Source organism: Urocitellus parryii, chromosome 12, assembly GCF_045843805.1.
Source record: "Urocitellus parryii isolate mUroPar1 chromosome 12, mUroPar1.hap1, whole genome shotgun sequence".
Lineage (NCBI taxonomy): Eukaryota > Metazoa > Chordata > Mammalia > Rodentia > Sciuridae > Urocitellus > Urocitellus parryii.
The window spans coordinates 53,636,251-53,657,064 of NC_135542.1; the positions used below are offsets into that span (position 1 = coordinate 53,636,251).

Sequence of the window (20,814 nt, forward strand, 5' to 3'; positions counted from 1 at the left end):
CAAGAAGGTGTGTGAGGAGGGTAACATAGGATTTGCCAGTTAAAGTCAGGGATGGGGAGATAAGGGGATGGCTATGGAGGCTGGGCCTCAGGGAATGAACCAGATGCAGGGGCACGGTTTCCAGGGCACAACCCTGGCAAATGCCTCAAGGCCTGCTGTGCCTCAATCTTCTCAGTCATAGAGGGGGGCTATGGCTTTCTCTGCCTCTCAGGAAATTCGTACGCCTGACTCATGGTTGGACTTCAACAATCACTTGAAAAAAAAGGATTATTATCGTTACTGCTATCTTTCAGTTTAATCCTTTACTAAAAGATCTCATTTTGAGTAACAAAAGGTGATATTGAGCTTGGCCAGATTTAATTGTTCTGCAGGAAGGAGGAGGGGATTGTGTGTGAGCATCCTTAGCAAGCTCTGGGCAGGCACCCTGGAGGGTGGGGTAGAGCTCTAAGTCTCTCATCAGTCCACGTGGACATTGGAATAGACATCAGGAGGGAGGGAAGAGAGGGGGTACCTGGCTGGTCTTGGGACCGGGCATCCTTTAGGGTCCTGACCTGCCACTGGGGCACATGGGGTGAGGGTGTGCCTTGGGTCCAGCCACAGAAGCCGTGCTCAAAGTTGCAGTAGAAACCAGCAGGGAGTTTACCTGTGGAGAGAGAAAGCACAGAGACACAGTCACTTCCAGGACTGCCAAAGGCAAAATATGCCAGTGTCAAGCCAAATTAGCCAGGCATGACCAAATTCTCTTCATCGATAACAGCTCCCCAGTCAGAATGCTGACTGCCTAATGATGCTGACTGTAATGAGGAGAAGGCTTGTGTATTTGCTGGTTCACAGTTTCCTGATTTTCAGAAAATAAAATAGTAATGATAACAATTCCGCAGCATGGGTCACATCAGCCCAGTTTTTATATACAAGAAAGCAGAGGCTCTGAAACGTCAAAACACCTGAACAGGACTGGGCAGCTAGCAGGTAACACAGCTGGAATTGGAAGAGCACAGAATCCAGATTGTTAGCTTCTGGATTCTGTGCTTTTAATACGGATCCACTGTGAATGTTATCCCAGGAAAAGACAATGAACAGATCTCTAGAATACATTTCTTTCTTTCTTTTTTTCTTTCCTTCCCCTTCCCTCCCTCCTTCCCCTTCCCCTTCTCCTTCTCCTTCTTCATACTGGGGATTGAACTCAGGGGTGCTTAACCACTGAGCCACATCCCTATCCCTTTTTAAGTTTTATTTTGAGATAGGGTCTTGCTAAGTTGCCTAGGGCCTTGCTAAGTTGCCGAGGCTGACTTTGAACTTGCAGTCTTCCTGCCTCAGCCTCCGCAGCTGCTGGGCTTATAGGAGTGTGCCACTGCACATGGCTAGAATACATCTCTAATGGCCGACACAATGACAAGAGCGCAGGTGGTCGGTAGTGCTAGCTGGGCTTGGTTTGGGTATCTCAAATCTCAAATAACCTCTGAGTGCTGAGACACACATTGTTCTAAAACCTTCCACTTGCTTGCCTTATTTCCCTAGCAGTAAATTGAAGCCATACGACTAGTTCTAGGCCTTGAAGGGAGAGTGGTTCCTCTGGATGAGGCTGTGAAAAGCCCTTGTGTATAAACCTTCAGTTCCTCTCTTTCCCTGCCTCAGCAGCTGAGGAATCCTTATTTCTGAGAGTGCCACTAGGATGACAACAGAGCTTCCATCAGCCTGGGTCCCTGAGTGATCCTGTGGAGCGGAGATCCCTCCCACCCTGATCCTCAATGGTTGGGTTCTGGAGATGTGACTGTAAGCCATTGCAGTTTGGTGATGGATCATTATTGCAGCATCACCTGGCCTCACAATCCCTAGTCCTGCAGCTTCTGTCTCATCTGCTGGCTCAGCAGGATGGGTCCACAATCCTCTCTACACCAGACTGAACTCAGGCCCATTAAAGAGACCATGGTCAGCCTTCTGGTCCATGATTCTTAGCCTCCCATGGAAGGAGGAGGAAAGGAGAAGAGGGTTAAAGAGAGCCCACGTTCTCCAGCTTCCTCTGAGAACAGCTCTGGAAACTCAGTGCCAGGAGCTACTGGGCCCTTCCAGGCCCTTCCATGCTGTTCCAACAGCACCCAACGACTGCAGGCCGTGGTGTGGAGAAGCCGGGCTACCTCCCCACGCGAGGGAAGGAGCTCTCTAGCAGAGACGCACAGCTCGCTCTGTCCTTCCTCTGTCTCAGCCTCTTGGCAGCCGCAGGCTGACAAAGAGGGCCCTACCGCTTCCTGGCTATGACAGCATCTTAGTGAGTTATTCTCATTTCCCCTCGATTCTCTGTGCATTTCACAGAGGCAGCATTATAAATTAAAACAGGCCGTCACTGACTTTGAGCATCTCTTTCCATTTATACCCCCCTGAAGAAATCATTTCCCCCATTCTGCATGTTCCTCTGATTAAAAATCCAAAAGCTAAGGAGATCTTCCTGTTTTATTTTCTACTCCCCCTCAAGGGATCCCACATGCACTTCTGCATAAACCAACTGGTGTCAGGAAGTGACCTTCCACAGAGCGTCCTTCCCAAGGGGGCTTTAAAAACCAAAGGCCACAATGGAAGGTTCTGGCAGGCGATGGGCGGGTTCGAGAAGGGGGCAGGATGAGCTGAGGTTGCAAACCTATCACTCCCTCCTGACCCCTTCAGGAGCTGGAGGGGGAACGGAGCCTGACTTTTGGGTACCGGCACCACAGTTGCACTGGGATCTGGACCGAAGGGCTCCAGTCCTTGCAGACTAGGGGTCATAGTGCCTACTGTGTGACCTTAGGACCGTCCCTTCCTATTTTAGAGCCTCGGGTTGCTTACCTGTGAAATGGGGTAAGATTAGTGTCTGTTTCCCAGGACAGGTTTTAGGTCAAAATAAGGGAGTGTGGAAATACCTTGTAAACAGAGTTGTGCAAATATAAAATGGTGGTAGTATTCTTAACTATCATTCACGCCTGAGTGAGGGGCCCTCATCAGGGTAGGGCTCAGACACTACCTGGGGAGGGACAGACACACATCCCTTGGTGGCCTCTGGACAGGCCTCATCAAGGCTGCAGATGTGGCGGCTTTGCCATGTCTCCCACCAGGGCAGGAACGGGGAAAGCCGGGCATTCTCTGTCTTCTGGAAGCCCATCTTTGTCCTAGCTGGCCTAGGGGTCAGGGTAAGCTGGGAGTGGAAGCCCTATTTCTTTTTGGCTGATTGAATGAGGGCAGAGGGGGCAGGCAACATAGGAAGGCAGGTTCATGGACCCTTGATGTGGCAATTAAGACCCTGATGGGAGGAAGAGGAGCTGAGGATTCCCATGACCTCAAGCCCAGCAGGGCAGCCATGCTCAGCAAGAGGCCACCCGAGGGAGCTGGTGGGGAGGGGCGTCAAAACAAAGACCCCTGGTGGATTAGGCCCAGTTTGGGAAATCAATGCTAAGGCCAACGGCTCAGGGGAAGATTGGCTCATAAAGTTGGGTCTAACAGGGTCATCTCATCCTTTTATTTTTGGGGATACCAGGGATTGAACTCAGGGGCACTCAACCACTGAGCCCCAGCCCCAGCCCTATTTTGTATTTTATTTAGAGACAGAGTCTCACTGAGTTGCTTAGTGTCTCCCTTTTGCTGAGATTGGCTTTGAACTTGTGATCCTCCTGCCTCAGCTTCCCGAGCCTCTGGGATTATAGGCATAAGCCCAGTTTCAACTCATTCTTTGATGACCCTCTTCTCATACATCCTGAGTACCTACTGAGTGCTTTGGTACATTGTAGGACTTCAATGTTTATTTATAGGATGAAATGGGAGGGGGGGTGGATCTTTTAATCTCTTGTCACTCCAAATGGTGTCTGGGGACCTGCGTAGCTACTTGACCTGTGGAATGGTCAGAGGTGTGGAATCTGAGGCGCCACCCAGCCCACGGAATCAATTTGCATGTTAACAAGCTTTCCAGGCCATTCCCAAGCACCCACCACACCTGGACATTCAAGAAGCATTGCTCTTGCCCACTCCCTTCCTGGGTTGAAGCTGGTGTGTCACTGGCTGGATGGCAAGCCGGGCTGTGTGTGGGTCCATGAATCCCACAACATTTGGCAATGATGACACCTGATTCCACTCTAAGAGAGACGAATTGATAGAGTCACAGAGATGTGACCTGAGCCACAACCGTGGGAGCTGCCAAGCATACACTCCAGGCCAAATGACGCTACTTCTTTTCCTCTCTGTGTGACAACTGTGTTAACATTTTTGATAAATATGTGTTATACATTTCCTTGAAAATATGGAGTCATGGGAAAAATGCTACAAGAAATACATCAAAATATTATGGTTATCTCTGAATGTCTGAGAGGGAAGATTATGGGCAATAGTTATTTTCTCCTGTGCACTTTTCTAGATTTCCCAAGTATTTTACCACCAGCATGTTTTATTTTACAATAAAGAAATAAACTTTTACAAAACTGTTCTTGCCTGGCAGGAAGATCATCCCCACAAAACAGATGAGATTACTGAGTCCAAGGAGGGGCAGGACCTGTCTGTAATAGCTGTGAGCTCCGGACTGTCAGGGAGGGAAGTGGGGATACCTGCCCCCTTTCCGGGGAACCACATGCCACTGAGGCTATTGGTTGGACACTCCAGGAATCCAGCAGACACCCTTCCATGGGTTACAGGGTCTGGGATGTCTCACTTGGATTTGGTAAAATTTTTAATTGAAAATGTTGAAAAAGGTCTTATGTTCTAGATGAGAAAACTGAGACCTGGGTAGTGAAGGCTAATGAGCTGATCCTGACTTGCCCCTTCAGAGAAGGGAGACCTGGTAGCAGAGACCTGGACCTCTCTGACTTTTCTTGGTCCCTCTGTCCTGGATGAGTCTGTAGCTAGATTTAGTGCTTAGCGCTGCCAAATGCTGAGACTCATAGAACAGACGAGTCTCAGTGGTCCAGAGTGTGGGCTCTGGAGTCAGCCTGCGTCTGAGTCAGTGCTCAGCCTCTGGGTGAGTCTGGGCATGGACCGGCTTCCTTATCCCCGAGATGGGCGTGAGAGCATCGCCGGGGACTGTGGTGAGCATGAAATGAGTTAGCGTTCTGAGCAGCTCCCGGCCCATAGTAAACACTCCATAAATGTTAGCCGCATTATGATTGTTGTTATCCTCATGGGGATGGTGTCCAGAATCAACAGTGTGACAGGGAAAAACAGCAAAGATGCCAGGGACTAGAGCGCGCACATAAGGGAAGAGATATTCACAAGGAGTTCTGCCAAGAACACAGTGGGAAAAAGATTGGACTACCTCTCCTCCTAGCAACTGATTTCTGTAGCAAAGGAATTATTGGGGGGTGGCGGTGGGGATTGTCCAGGGTTGAGCTGTCACTCTGAAAGCTGGTCAGAACAGGTTTTCAAATGTGGTTGAAAAGGCCACTGAGCCCCAGGCTCTTGCCCTCTGTACCCAAGTCAAGCTGTCTGAAGCTCAGAACTGGCCCTGGAAATTCATGATGGCAACTTCTGAAGTGGCGGGGAAATGCCCTGAGCTCACACTAATGGGCTGGATCCTGAAGGCTCAGTGCTCTAATCACAGCTCTGTCCTAGACATGCTGTGTGACCCTGAACAAATCCATTACCTTCTCTGTGCCTTCATTTTCCCATTTGTAAATCAGGGCATGGCCTGCCTGATCTGTTGGGAAGTTGGTATCAAAAAAATTTTTTTTTAAAGGCCATTGCAAAATCACACAGCTCAGAGGTACTGCTGGAATACTGTGGACACAAATTAACTAGAGAGGCTCAGACAGACTACTGCTGCAAGCATTGTGGGCTGGCCAGCCTGCATTTCAGGCCACATGTGTGGTAAAAACTCCGAGAAAGGCCAGGAGCAGAAACGTATGGGACAAACCAAGCACTTCCTGCAACTCTTCACTGAATTTTATCTAAAAATACACTGCAAAAGCAATTCTGTTACAATTGCAAAACTTCATTTGAAAGCTTCATATAAAAATGAGGTTTTTAAAATTGAAAAATGAATGTCTCTATGGCTTCAATTAAGTGAGTATAATTGAAAACCTTTCCCCTGCAAGGAGTCCAGATGACTTGGGTGACACTGTTAAGATGTTAAAGCTATTTTGCAAACTTCTTCATAGGCTGGTGGTGTCTTAGGGTCTGAGTGTCTGAGAGGTAGGGCATTTGCTCCTGCCCGGGCCCAGGAATGAACATCAAAAACATTCTACACCTGCTTTGGGTTTTTAGAGCTTTGAGGACAGAAAACTCATACTTGTCCTGCTCCAGGATTTACCCCATTTCCTAGCTCAGCATAGGTGCTCTATAAGCACTTGCAGTTTCTCTGGCTCTGCAGGAGTGACCTCAGGGGATGCAGCTGCTAGGAGCCCTGTGTTCATGTAGAGTGAGCATTGGCTGGGTCTCCACTCTGCTCCTAAATACCAGTGTGGCCACAACTCACTTTCCTTTTATACAGCTCAAATTTCCCAACTCATTCATTCATTCCTTTCAATCATCCAAGAGTCAGTGAGCACCTACACTGTACCAAGAATCATGAGGGATACTGATGGGAAAGATGACCAGACCCAACTTCCCACAGAGAGACAATGGAAATCATCTCCATGAAACAGAAGGGATCCATGTTTACTAGAATGGCTAAAATAAAAGAACAGATAATAACAAGTGTTGGCAAGGAGGTGAAGAAACTGGAACTCTCATAAATTGCTGGTGGGCATGTGTGATGTTCAGCTGCTTTGGAAAAAGGTTGAATAGTTTCTCAGATGTTCAATGCAGAGTTTAACCACATGACCCAGAAATTCTATTCCTAGGTATATGCCCAAGAGGACTGAAAACACCATGCCCATACAACAACTGTACATGAACACTCACAGTAGCGTTATTCACAATGACCCCAAACTGGAAACCCAAGTGCCAATGAACAAATGAATGGATAAGAAAAATGTGGTCTATCTCTCCAAGGCAACAGTATTCTTCAGCAAAAAGAAATGAAGAAGCGATATATGCCACAACATGGATGAACATCAAAAAATGTTAAGTGAAAGAAATTCATCACAAAAGATCACATGGTGTGTGTAGCCATTTCTACGAAATACTCACAATAGGCAAATCTACAGAAACAGAAAATGTTTGGTTGGTTAGGGCTAGTGGCAGGAATGTGGGAGGAAACTGGGGAGAGATGCAAGGGGCTCCATTTTTGGAGTGTTAAAAATGTTCTAAAGTTAGATTGTGGTAATGGTTGTACAGCCCAATAACCATAAATACTCAGGAATACTGAATTGTATATACACTTTAAAGGGGTGTAGGTCTATGAACTTTATCTCAAAAGTGCTATTAATAAAAGTGAGGGAAATAATTATGAGTAGCAGGATATACTGAGTCGAGGGGAAAGGATCTGAAGGAAGAAGCCCCAGTTGTATTTTTGGGGATGGTCAGAAGTTTTTTAAAATTGGTGCTTGAGATGCTCTTGAAGAAGTGGGAGTGACTTGGGAGGGGACAGGGTGCTTTGGGAAAGGGAGACCACAGGTACAAACCCAGGGAGGTGTGAGAGAGCTGAGAAATGGTTTGATGTGGCTGGATTTGGGGTGCACAGAGGATGAGGGGTTTGAGAATGGCAGGTGGCTGCTGACAGATGGGGCTGGGAGAGCACGGGAAATGGGCAGAGAGGGCTGCTAATGTCACAGGACAGAGGGAGGGCTGATCTTGCGTGCTTTCTCTGGGCCTTAAGGATGCTGAGAGCATAACTTAGAGGATCTTGTTTGATTTTTAATGGATGTAACCACAGGCCACAGAGCACCGTGAGTTTCTAGACCACACCTCATGGCTCCATCTCTGGAACACTCTGTGTGGCCAGGAGAGCAGTCACCAGTGTCACTGGATGTCAGGAAGGCTGTCCAAGCACACGTGCTTGGGGTGACAGGGACAGGAGAGGCACAGGGTGTGGGCCAGGGTGGGGCAGTCCCCGTCTACTCACTGCATAAGTGACCCTCGTCTTCTCCCTGGGCGCAGTCGGGGTGGAAGTCACAGGCCTGCCCGAGCTGGAGGACTGTCCCATTCCAACATGTGAAGGAACTCTGCAGGGCCATCTTGGAGCCTGGGGATGTTCCTGGAGAGCACACAGACACACATTCCTTGTCAGTTTGGGTGGCTCCAGGCACTGGCTGCCCTGAGAGAAGGCTGGAGGAGGGCCTGACCCTGCCCTGCCTTTCACAGCCCAAGGACGACTGTGTCACCTGCTCCTCAACCTGGCCAGACCCAAGGTCAAGACCAGCAGGCTGAGAGGAAGTCAAAGTCCCTCACACATGCCCAAGCCTTCTGGGGATCTCCCAGCCCAGCAACGGTGAGTGGCTGGTGGTTGATGTTTGGTCCAGTTTCCCCAAACACTCTGGGGTCTGCAGACACATGGCTTTGTGTCGTGTGCCAGATGGTCAGCCTCCAGGTGGCATCTCATCTGCACGGTCAGCTCTATCCTCAGGGTCAAATTCAGGGCACCAGCTGATGCCACGTATCTCTTCCCTGTCCTTGACCCCAGTGTGACTTTCTGAGTGAATTCTAGAGACATACACCACCTTACGTTGCGAAATGCAAAGAACGCCCTCGTGAGAGTCTGACCCTCCGCCTGGACTGGCTCTTCCGTGAATGTCTGTGTGAGGCTGACCAAGTCTCTTGTCTATCTGGCTTCTGTCTTTCTTCCAAAAGGAGGTATTTGGACTCTATTGCTAAGATTTATTCCAATTCTGAAGTTCTTAGATAAATCATATTATCCATGAGGGAAAGGAGAGGAGGTGAGTTATAATGAATTTATTAGCAGTTATTAGCTTCTAAGCTAAGCATGATGCATTAGGATAATTAATTAGCCTCTGACCACGTGAGTCGATGCAGGCCCCATAGATCCAGCCTATAGAGAGGAGCCGTCTGCTGACTGAGTCGATGGCTTTGCCTGAGCAGCACCAGGCAAAGGCCTTGCTGGTGTCTCCTGCTACCCAGCTCTTTGTTGACAGGGGGTCTGGAAGCCTCTGCCTTCCCTGGAGATGAGTGGGCAGAGCTCCCACCTTAGCTGATCCTCTAAGAAGGCTGCTTGACCTTCTGCCTTGTTTTCTAGCTCCATTGCCATGTTAGCTGGAGCCTCAACAATCACCTGAGCTGCAGGGTTGTGTGATGGTCATGGGATAGTGCACCCTATAACATGCTAGCCATCCAGGTCCAGCCCACAGGTTCCACCTGCGACAACCTTCGCACATTCTTCCCTACACTTGTTTGGCCTTGGCTCCATTCAGCCTGGCTCTGGAATTCATGGACAACTTTCCATATTTTCCATCAAGCTGACCAAGCCTCTGGCCCTTCACCAGCTCCAGCTGGGCCTGCGTAGAAGGCATCTCTCTGGAGTCAGCCGGCTAATAGGCCCAAACAGCTGCATTGGAATCCCCAGAACCTAAGATGAATATGAACATAATGGTAAAAGGAACTCTGCCAATGTGGGTAAGGCTTGTTAGGTGGAGAGATTCTCCTGGATTATCTGGGTGGGCCCAGTGGGGACACAAGGGTCCTCATCAGAGAGGGGCAAGAGAGTGAAAGTAAGAGGGAGAGGATGTCCCGTTGGAAGCAGGAGCTTGGAGTCATGCGAGTAAGAGGCCATGACTCACATGGGGCAGGAGGCCTAGAGAAGCGGGGAGAGGCAAGGACTCGGATCCTCCTTAGTGTTCCCAGAAGAACCAGCCCCGCCCATCCTACAGTGAGCCTTCAGCCCAGTGAAACTGGGTTCAGACTTTTGCCCTCCAGAACCGTAAGAGAATAAATTTGTGTTGCTGTAAGCCATTAAGTTTGTGGTAGTTCTTTACAACAGCAATAGGAAATTAATACACCATCCAAACCCAACTCCAGCTGAAATCACAGACTAAGGCAGCTGAGGTCCTGGTCAACTGAAGTCCATTGCAGCTTTATATCAACTTCTTGGTTCTTTAGTGTGGTTTTGTGACTCGTTCTTTGTAGTTCTCTGATATTGCTACATCTATGCTTCTCTTCTTTACAGGGAAGGAAAACTGCCACCCATCTGTCCCTGTGCCTTGAGATAACCTAAGACATGAAATAGTTTAGGAATGCTAAGTTCAGGGTTATGCATAATGAAAACTCACTTTCCTTCTATCCTGAATACCCTCAGATAACACGCAGGATGAAAATACCAAGGGAAGGGCAGAAACAGACTTCTGCTCATTCAAAAAGCCAAGATGTTAAATTAGAGCTTTAATTTTGTGGGTCAATGTTCCTCCTTTCAGTTGGGTCCTACTGGAAGCTGGCAGGTAAAACGCTTCCCTAGTAAAATCTTGTTTGGGGGAAGCTCAGTCTCTTCTGATGGAGCAGAGGGGCTGCACTTTCCCCAGGTGCTGCCTATGGGGCTGTGCTAGGGTGCTATGGGGTATGTCCCAGGAATCAAAGGCACAGCAGACCCAATACCTGCTGGCACTAAGTCTTGTAAGGACCAGGACAGGGAGACTTTATTATTTCGACTTTGTAGGAGGAAATGGGGAAGCTCAATGACATTGCATATCCTCTCTGCCCCTCTTTCAGGACAAAGGTATTGCTAGGTTTGTCCCCTTCCCCGCAGCTCATGCGGGAGACATATGTTACTGTTATTAAGAGGGTGGAAATTTAACCCACTAAGATTTAGAAGCAGGGCCTTTGGAAACTGGTTAGATTAGGTCATTGGGGTAGAGCTCCCATGTTTCAATCCTGCTTGCTTTTTGAAAAAAGGGAATGAGAGCAGATAGACACAGATACAGTGTGCTCCTGCCATGACCTGATGTAGCCGTGGGGAGCCCTTGCCAGAGTCTGGGCCATGCAGTTTGGACTTCCAGTTGTGAGCTAAATAAACTGTGACCAGATAAACCTCCTGTCTCTGTAAAGTAGTCTGCCTTCATTATTTCATTATAGAAATGAAAAACAGACTACGTTGTTTAGGATAATAAGAAAAGTTCTGCTTCACATTTGCTTGGTGATTTCATTTCCAAAGCATTTTCGCCACTTTTGTGATAATTAAACACAGGTAGGTCTTTATTATTCTCACTCCCAGGCCTACTTCAGAAAACGGCAATAGGAAATTAATACACCATCTAACTCAAATTTAGCTGAAATCACAGACTAAAGCAGCTTTAGATTAAGCAAACTTAAAAACCTGTAAAGTCTCCCTCAACCAATGGGTCGTGTTTCCTTCACCCGGGGCTTCCCACTGTACAGCTTCACAAACATATGAGTGTTGTCCACACTTATCATTCCCTGAATAGGTCTTACAGTTCCTTTTCCTTCATTCTAAAAACATAAACCCATTGTCTAAAGTTTGGAAGCGGAGTAAAAAGAAACAAAAATATCCGCCAGAATCCAGCCACTCATAGACCACCATTTTTAACCTTGATTTATCTTTTTTTTTTTTTTTTTTTTTTTTTTTTTTTACAATATCCACTTTTCAGTTGTAGTTGGACAAATACCCCATTTTATTTATTTATTTTTATGTGGTGCTGAGGATCGAACCCAGGGTCTCAAACATGCGAGGCGAGCTCTCCACCACTAAGCCACACCCAAGCCCATAACCTTAATTTATTTTTAATTTATTTTTTTTCTGCCTATGGTTTAAAAGTGTATACAGTCATGTCATATGTATATAAGGCCTTGAGATAATTAAGGTTATATCACGAGCTTTTCCAAAGGCTTAAAAATTCCCTCTATAAATTTCTTTTAATGGCTACAATCCAGTGTGGGATATGCACCATCATTATTTAAGCATTATTTAATGATTGGGCTGCTAGTCTGTTTATAATACCACTTTGAAGAATATCTTTGAGCATAAACCTTTGCCTGCATTTCAGATTATTTTCATAGGATAGATTCCCAGAGGTGGAATTACTGAATCAAAAGGTATAAACATTTTAAAGGCTCTTGATACATATTGCCAAATTGCTTTCTAGAAGTTAATCCAATTTACACTCTTCACCAGCTGTGTTCACATGGGCACGTCCTTCCTGCTTCATCCTGCCCAGCCTCGAGTGTTACCATAATTTTTATTTTGAACTGAAGTTATCTTCCTGCTGTTTTATTTTGAATTTCTTTGATAGTGAGGTTAATTTTTTTTCACATTACCAGCATTTTCTTTATTTCCCTAACTTTGGTTTTTAGGAAAACCACTGTTTGTGCCGATTTATTTATTAGCCTCTTCTCCTTCAACTCTTCCTCCTCCTTCCCACCCTCCTCTTCCTTCTTGATTACAGTACTTGGGGGTAGAATCCAGGGCCTCATTCATGGTAGGCAAATGCTCTCCCACTGAGAGCCCCCCCCAGTCCCTTTATGTTTCATATTGAGTGGCGGGAGATCATTAATAAGGAGGTAAAAGTATATCTGATATGTGTGACATAGCTTTTATTTGTTTGTAGTTCATGTGTATTTTCATTCTGCTTATAATGCACTTTAGATAAGGGTATTTACAATTTTTATGTAATCTGAACCTCTCCAGATTTTCCTTGTTGATTCCTCTTTTCCTATTCCTCCCTGCCCTTACCTGCCTTCCCTTTACTGATTTCTAGATACTTTGTTCCCTGAGGGATTATACAGTCACCATTGACTTGTTTTGGGGTTGCCCACCTCTGGAGGTGCCTTCTCACAGCTCCTTACCTCTCAGCAATGGAGGTGTGGATCTTCCACCTCACCTGTGTTCTCCCATTGTCCCTCTCCATGGACAGTCCTTGGATATCTGTATCATGTTGCTTCTTGCATTTAACATGGTGGGCAGTTGGCCTAGTATTATGACTAGCTGTCTGTATGCTTGCCTTCCTCACCAAACCACAAGTGACTCCAAGAGAGGTGTCAAGTTTTATCTTTAGGGTCTCTAACCAGTGCCTGGTATATAGGTATCCCTATCTTGATATTTGGGAATTGAGCTTGATATTTGGAATTGATAAAGGCCTGTAGTGGTCACACTGGCTTGCTGAGGGATTGGTGGGAGCCCACGGATTTTTGAGCTTTGTTCCTTGTCCTTTGTGCTGTGTCTGTGGAGGTCATCCCAGAGATGGGTGTCCTCTGGAGTGTGGATGAGGGGGGTATGCAGAAGAGCAGGAAGTCAGTATCCCTGCCCTTCACCCACAAGCCTCTGCAAAGAGGGGGCCCAGGAATTATTCTTTCACCCTCTGGGGGCCCTGGATGTTATTCTTCTTCCTGGGCTAAGGCACAGCAGTAGCCTAGAGAAACTGTCTCTTTGAGCCCTGCTTCCACCAACTCTCCATCTCCTTCCCCAGCTGGAGAATTCCAGGCTCCTGGCAATCTCCTGCACACCCAGGGAACTTTATGCTTATGAGATATTCAATTAGATGGACGCTGGGTACTCTGATCTCTAGTGCCAGCCCAAACTCAGAACTAATGGGGCGCAACAAAAACAAACACTCTGTCTCCTCAAGTTCTTTTTGTTATGGGGCCATAAATTCTAAGGAGGAAAGCACCTTTGGTGAATGGTTTTAATCAAGGGCCTGAGCTTCCTAAGCACCATCCTCTCTGTGGTTGTGAAATGATTGTTCTGGCCTGCAGAGCAGGGTACCTGGGGTCCTGGGTAGTTGTATCCCACTTCCGAGTGCCCCCTTCAGGGGCTTGGATGTGAACAAGCACTCCTTATGTTTTAGTCAGCTTTTTTGCCTCTGTGAGCAATTTTAGAGGAGGAAAAATTTATTTTGGCTTACAGTTTCAGAGATCTCAGTCAGTTGATGGCTGGCTCCATTGCTCTGGGTCTGAGATGAGGCAGAACATCATGATGGAAGGGTGTGGAGGAGGAAAACAGCTCAGGACATGGCAACAGGAGGCAGAGGGACACCAGGGACAAAATATAAAACCCAAAGGCAGGCCTCAGTGATCTGTCTCCTCCAGCCACACACACCTTACCTGCCTGTGGTTACCACCCAGGTAATCCCTATCAGTGGATTAATCCACTTCCTGGGTTACAACAATGTGTTTTCCTAATTCTTCCTTGTTTGAACCACATACAAACCCAGCAGAACAGTTATTATTCCCACTTGATTAATCAGAAGACTAAAGAAAGATTCAAGAACCTAAGCAATCTACATTGCTTCTAACAGTAAGACACCATGATACGTAACCAGTCCCTGACTGGGTGCTTTACCTGAGGTCTCTCAGCTATTAAAGCACAGTGAGGTCCCAGAATATGGTCAGATGATCCCAGGGTGGGATCCTTCCTACAACTCAGATTAGTCTTCCAGGAGCAGTGACCTGACACCTGTGAGAGTCTCCTGGGAAGTGAGAAGCACTGTTGATGTTCACCTTCTACCTGGACCATTGGCATGGGTATCTCTGGAGGAGAGGCCCTTGACACTGGTGTTTTTAAAAGCTCCCATGGCACTTTTCAGGCATGCATGGTTAAGTACCACTTCCTTGGAGGGCTGGAGAAATCTGCAGCTGAGCAGCAGAGTATCTTGGGCAGATCCTTCACCTCTACCTACCACACCAGTGGTCCAGTGAGGGTGCTGACCTCAACTCCTATCTCCAAGACCCATTCCGTCTCTGATGTCTTGATTCTAGGGTTCTGGACAACAGTTATTTGTGGCTATTTGTTTATGAGGTGGATTTGATGTAGTTAGTGCCAGCTTGATTAATGCTGACTATAGTTGGTGACACTCCCATGAAGCCTTCTGCCTCCTTATGCATCTTTACTAAGCCATTCACTTCACTAAGCCAGCAAACATTGGCCTTTCCTGTCTCAGTCATCTGTCATTTGCAACCTGGAACACCTCTCCCCAAACTACATGGCACATTTGTTTGCCCATTTATCTTCTCTGTGAATGCAGTAGAAATTAGTGCAGATTTGCATCAGTGACACGTATAACCCAGGTCAGGTTCACGAATTGCTGTTCTACACCATGGGTGACTTATTGGAGTCATTTTCTGGGAATAACTCCTTTTCCCAAACTGTGCATTCAAAATAGACACCCCCACATACACCCCTCCCTTGATCATGTCTTGGAGATATGATGCTACAAAATCTACAGAATGCTCCTAACTCAAATTTCTTTTTTAAACGAATGTCAAATTTTAGGGCACTTAATTAATTTTTAATTAAGGTGATTTATGTGGCATTTAAAAAAAGGCACATTTGTCTCAGTTTTCTGGCCATCTCCCACCTGCCTGCTCTTGCTTAACTGATGACACTCATTAAGAGTGGAGGGTTACTGATGCTGCTTCTGTAAGAAGGGGGTCTTGCTCTTAAATTACAGTGAAGAGGAGACTTGAGGGAGGAGTCTTACACTCAGAAGATGCAGAGTCAGGCCTGGGGATGGAGTTGGAGCTGTGGGGCTGGGCTGGGCTTCTGCCTGATGGAAACTTAATATTTTCTGGGACTAGGAGAATCAGGTGCTCAAGGATAAACAAGTCCAGAGCCATGAAATGGATGGTGACATGACAAGGATGTAGTCAAATTGTGTGTACAGGCTAACAGTTGCGGCTCTCTTGCTGACGTTAATGGGGGTGTTGGAAGGCCTGCAAACTGTGTAAATTAAGCCTGGCAGAGACCAGTTCTGCAGAGGGCTTTGGGCCTCATAAATTATACTGTGTACAACCTCATTAAAGAACTGGCATCTTGGGTTTCGACTCAAAATGTCCATCAGCCAGGAAAAGGCCTGGCTGTGGATGTCACCATCAGGCTAGGGAAGAAAGCACTTTTCTGGGATGTGGGAGAGCTGATCCAGGCCCAGCCTTTCCACTAGCTCTCTGGGACTGTGAGCCAGTCTTTTCCCCTCTGGGCCTTAATTTCCTGACCCTCTAAAGCCATTCATCCACATTTAGCATGGGCTGAGGCTATTGCACTGATGGTATGCCCTCAGACCCCCAACTCAGGAACATGCAGGAGCTCGGGGGTCCCATTTCTTTGTGGGCCCCACTGCAGACCAACAGAAGCAGCATGTCTGGAAAGGTGGCCCTGAACCAGCATGTTCCACATATTCTCTAGGTGATAACTAAATACACCAAAATCTGAGAACCTCCAGTGTTGGAGAAATGCATCTTTAGTTCCTCTCCTCTTAGAGGAATCCCAGGCCTTCCACCACCCCCCGCTGACCTGTGCTTTCACTATGCTGAGTTCCTCCAAAGCCCAGTGTTCTGTTCTTTTCACACCCAGATTGCATTTCTGAGATGGCTCCAGCAGGCCCAAGGTCCACTCTGTTCAGTTTGTGTTGACGAGATCCCTAAGGGGTAGAGAAAATAACCCTGGGCTCCACTCTCCTTCTTCTACTTGTTGGAGGGGTGAACTCAGCTCGACCCTGATTCACGGTTTTCCTTTCTCTAAATGAGGAATGCCATCTAACTTACAGGATTCTGGTGAGGAACCTATGAAGTCATGTATACACAAAATAGTATGTGGATTCTAATTCTGAATTTTGGAGACTATTCCAAGGACTTCAGGAGAATTAACATAAAGGATGGGTGGGAAGGGGTCAGCAAGGGGCTGGACAGGCTGAATCTTGGGGACAGAAGGTTTGGACATCCCTCACATCACATGGTGGAGCTGAGGCTCTACAGAGCCAGATCCTGTCAGCAAAACAATAATGGAAACAGAAACCAAAATCTTTTCCAGAACAAATAATAGCTGTGAAAAATAACATATGCCAGATGAAATTTCAGCATCATTTGTCTCTGGAGTCACTTCACCATCAGAACTAGGTTTCTGAACCCAGCTCTGTCGGGGTCTAGTCCTACCATAAACCTCCGCTGGTTTCCACAGCATTCAATCCAAGTTGGGTGGCCTGCTTTGCTAGGTCATGTCCCTTTGATCTTTAACTAAACACCATGACTGGCAGCCTCTCACACCCTTTGTAGCCTGGTCCGGCCATCTCGTCATCCCATCTGAACAATTCCCCTACCTTAGACACCCCTTTCCCACTTGCCCACTCTTCTCCCTGAAGGAGGCCAGGTGTCTCCCCGTGGGGTGTTCTGGAAATAGCTATGTACCTTTCCCCTGGGCGCTCACCTCACTCTCTTGGTCACTGATGTCTGTGCTGCTAACTTCTCCACCACATCCCTAAGGCAGGGGTCGCCTTACTTACTTGATTTCCTGGAGAGTTTCTGGCACATGGCAAGTGTGTCCCATACGTCAGAGGACGACAAAAGAGATCACCGAGAGTCCAAGTAGAAGGATGTCAAGAGGTGGAGTTTCCTTGCCTTCCACTAGGGATTTCTGATTCCTTTGGGTTGCACCAAAGAAATTCTACCCACCTTCTCCCTTCCCCTCAACACAATTCAATCTTTGGTTTATTGAACAGCTTTATTTTTTTTTCAGAACTTCTGACATACGCCTGGCACTGGAGTGAGAGGGGTGAAGGGAGAAAAACTCGAGTGACCGTTCAGTGGGGTGGTCACATGAGTCATCTCCACAGACAGGACATGGGAAAAACCTGCCGTGGGAAAGGCTGGGGAGGAGCTGGGGGTGGGAAAGGGTGTTGTGTCCTAGAAACAGAGCAAAGGCCAGGATGGTTCAGGGGAGTCCCGGGGGGTCATAAGGGGCGACGGCAGGGGTGGGCAGAGGTGCAGCCAGCTAGGAACCATTGGTGAACTACATGGGTTTCATTTAAGGAGTTTAAACAGGAGACTGCAGATATTTGAATTTGATGAGTCTTTAAATAGATTATTCTGAGTGATTCAGCGAGAATGTCCTGGAGAGGGCAGTCCCCGTGGGGACACCAGCTGACCGCTGCAAGCAAGTCATGGAGGTGGCTTGGGTGAGGCTGGTGACCTGGAGTTGAAGGGAAGGGAGTGGATGTGAGTGGACATTTTGGGGGGATCCTGATGGGAGTGGCTGATGGCCTAGAGGTGAGGGTGAGAGAGGGGGCAGAACCAGGGCTGCTGGGGGGGACATGAAAGAGCCCCCGAGGGCTTGTTTCAAAAATTCCATTTCCTTGGCCTGAGTCAGTCTCCCTATGCGTTCACTAGAACACCCCGATTCCTGGAGGCCATCCCAGGGAGGCAGAGTGAGTTTCGTTTTCATGGCTGAACTCTCTGAAGAAATTAAAAAATTTTCTTATTCCTTTGTAGCCTCAAAAGTCTCTTTATTTAGTTGCCTGGTCTTTTCCCTAAGGTTTCCCTCTTCAACATTTATCTTCATTGCTTTTGCTGAAAAGACACACCAATAATTTTATTTTTAATATTATAAATGACCCTTGTGTACAGTCTACCATCCATCTCCCTGAAAAATGGTGATATTTAACCACTCTGTGCCACTGCTCCCCATAAAACATGTCATTTTCTTCTCTTGTTTGTTCAGTAAACAATGAGCAATTCCAGTTGTACCTTGGAGAATTAATACTAATCACAAACAATTACAGCTACAACTCAGACTGCCGTGGGAACCAGGCTTGAGGTGGCGCAGTGGAGAAGCCTGCTTGGCACGCGAGATCCAAGGCCAGTGGGGATCGTTCTGCTGGAGGAATAAGACAGGGCCACCCGGATCGTGGGATGTGGCCTCTAGGTACCTCCAATTAAGGGATCAGGTAACTGAGCTCTCTTCAAGGTAGACAGGAGGCTGCCTCCATGGGCTCCACCTATGATAGCCATGGTGGACGGGCTGGCTCGTGCTGAGGAGACAGCCAGTGGGTGCTGACGCGGATATTAACCATGATAGTAACAATGACACCCGCACCATTTACTGAGGGCTTATGAGGTCCTGCACTAGGATTTATGTACATTATTTTATTTAGCTCTTACAGAAACTATAGAAAGTCGTTGTTATTATCTCCTTTTTCTGAGAAGGAAACTGGGATTCAAAGATTTGAAGAGTCATTCCCAAGGTGATAAGAGTATTGGCAGGGCAGAATTGTTATGTCTGCCTGATTCAGAACTCATGCTCCTAATCAATAGTCTAGAACCATTAGGGTGAGAAAGACCATTTTAGAAGCCCCAGGAATGAACAAGAGGGAGGGTTGTGTATTTTGAACCAGAGGAGTTGCCAGAGAGAGTGAGTCCCACAGGCTAAAGACAGGCCCAGGCTAGCAAGCTGGCCATTTCAGGGACCCAAAGAGAATGAGACTGTGGGGTGAGGCTGTCTGGGATTCTGGAGTAGGATTCTAATTTCTCAAAGGGCTGGTAAATGTAGGGGAATGGTGTACCAGGTAGGTACTAAGACAAAGTCCAGGCACAGGGGATTAAAATAGGATCTGAATACTAGAGCTAATAGTTTGTCCCCAGGGACAAGGCAAAATCTTATTGCCATCAGAGATCATCGAGGTCAAAGGAGATAATTACAGAAAATTACTTTGTAAACTACCTGCTGCTAGAAAGTGATTAAGAACTTATTTGTAATATTATCCATCGACATTCATACAGTATCTCACTAAACCAATAAGAAGCTCACACCCTCACCTCCTTGTCTTTACTGAAATATTCCCTTCTCAGTGATGCTTTCCCTGTGACTTCATCAAAAAATTTCTGTTCTGTCTCCACCTGTAAGTGCAGACCCGCATACCTCCCTTCCTTGCCATGTTGTTTCTTCTTGCTAGTTATAATGAGTTCTTTGCTTTCCTTATTAATTTTGCTGGGATCTTTCTCCTCGACTAGCGTGCAGGGGATAGAGAGTTGGGCAAGTGTTTTCACTGCTGAGCCTCAATGCCTGGCACTCGGGGGAGGTCTCTCAGTAATACGTTTGTTGCAAGAATACATGAACCATGCTCTTTGATAAATACTTTAGGGTAATGGATTCAGACAGGATTTATGCTTCACTCACAACTTAGGGTTGGCATTTCAGAGGACAGGCATTCCCTGAAGAGGATTTCCACGGAGCCCTAACTCCCACCACGGCTGGCTACATGCATATGAAGCTGGGATTTGTCCCTATAAAAAGTGAATCATGCAAGAGGCTCATTACAGCAATCAGGACCTTCTGTAAAGATCTTGCACAGTGACACCGTCTCCAACATTTGCACGCTCATCTGCATGATAAATGGGATGAGTGGGGAGACAGTCAACACCAAGAGGGAGGTTGTGATCAAGACCCAGTCCAGCAGTGTGTAAGGTAGAGCCCATCCTTCTAGCCTGGGTCAAGAGGGAAGAGTGTTTCCTTGGAGGAAATGTGAAGCTTCTGTGGTATTCGGTTTGACAGGCACAGTATAGGCAAAGAAATCTGAAAAGAGGGTGGAGTCTCCCAGGAAAAGATGAAGGTAGCTTGCTTTGGTGAGGAGTCAAGACCTGGTTGTGTTCTTGTTTTAGTTCTAAGACTCTTACATCAGGGTCTGACCTCAGAAATAAAAAAGGGAGAAATCCACTAAAGAAGAAAAGCAGGGATGATAGGCCAGGAAAAAAGTACATCAAAATAACAGTAATAATAATGAAGAATAGTCAGTGAGTACCTAACATACGTCAGCCATTTTGTTTTGTATTACCTTTCACTCAATTCCTTGAAGGGACATAACTGAAATATGCAAGAAGATCACTGATTTAGGATGAAAAGCAATAAGTGTTGGTGAAGATGTGGAGAAATTGGAGCCCTTTTGCCTTATTGGCTTGGAATATAAATTGGTGCAGCTGCCATGGGAAACGAAATGGTGATCTCGCAATAAAAAAATAAAAAGAGAAGATGATCTGACATTTCTACTTCTGAGCATATATCCAAAAGAACTGAAGGCAAAGTCTTGAACAGCTGTTTGTATATCCATGTTCATGGCGACATTATTCACAATAGCTGAAAGATGGAAGTAATCAAAACATCCTTCTATGCATGAATGAACAACCAAAATGTGACATATACATACAATTGAATATTGTTCAGCCTTAAAAAGGAAGGAAATTCTTTTACATGGATAGCATGGTTGAACC

The 20,814-nt window shown here is 46.7% G+C and overlaps 1 protein-coding gene across 1 annotated transcript in view; it reads right to left on the reverse strand.

The window, feature by feature from the left end:
* Positions 1-20,814, reverse strand: part of Alk (ALK receptor tyrosine kinase) — a 647,158-nt gene that overhangs the window by 106,665 nt on the left and 519,679 nt on the right. Inside the window, exons 6-7 of the mRNA XM_026390638.2 lie at positions 7,952-8,083; positions 512-643 (exon numbers count right to left, since the gene is read on the reverse strand). Coding sequence (XP_026246423.2) covers positions 512-643; positions 7,952-8,083 — 264 coding nt within the window. The remainder of the gene's footprint in view (positions 1-511; positions 644-7,951; positions 8,084-20,814) is intronic.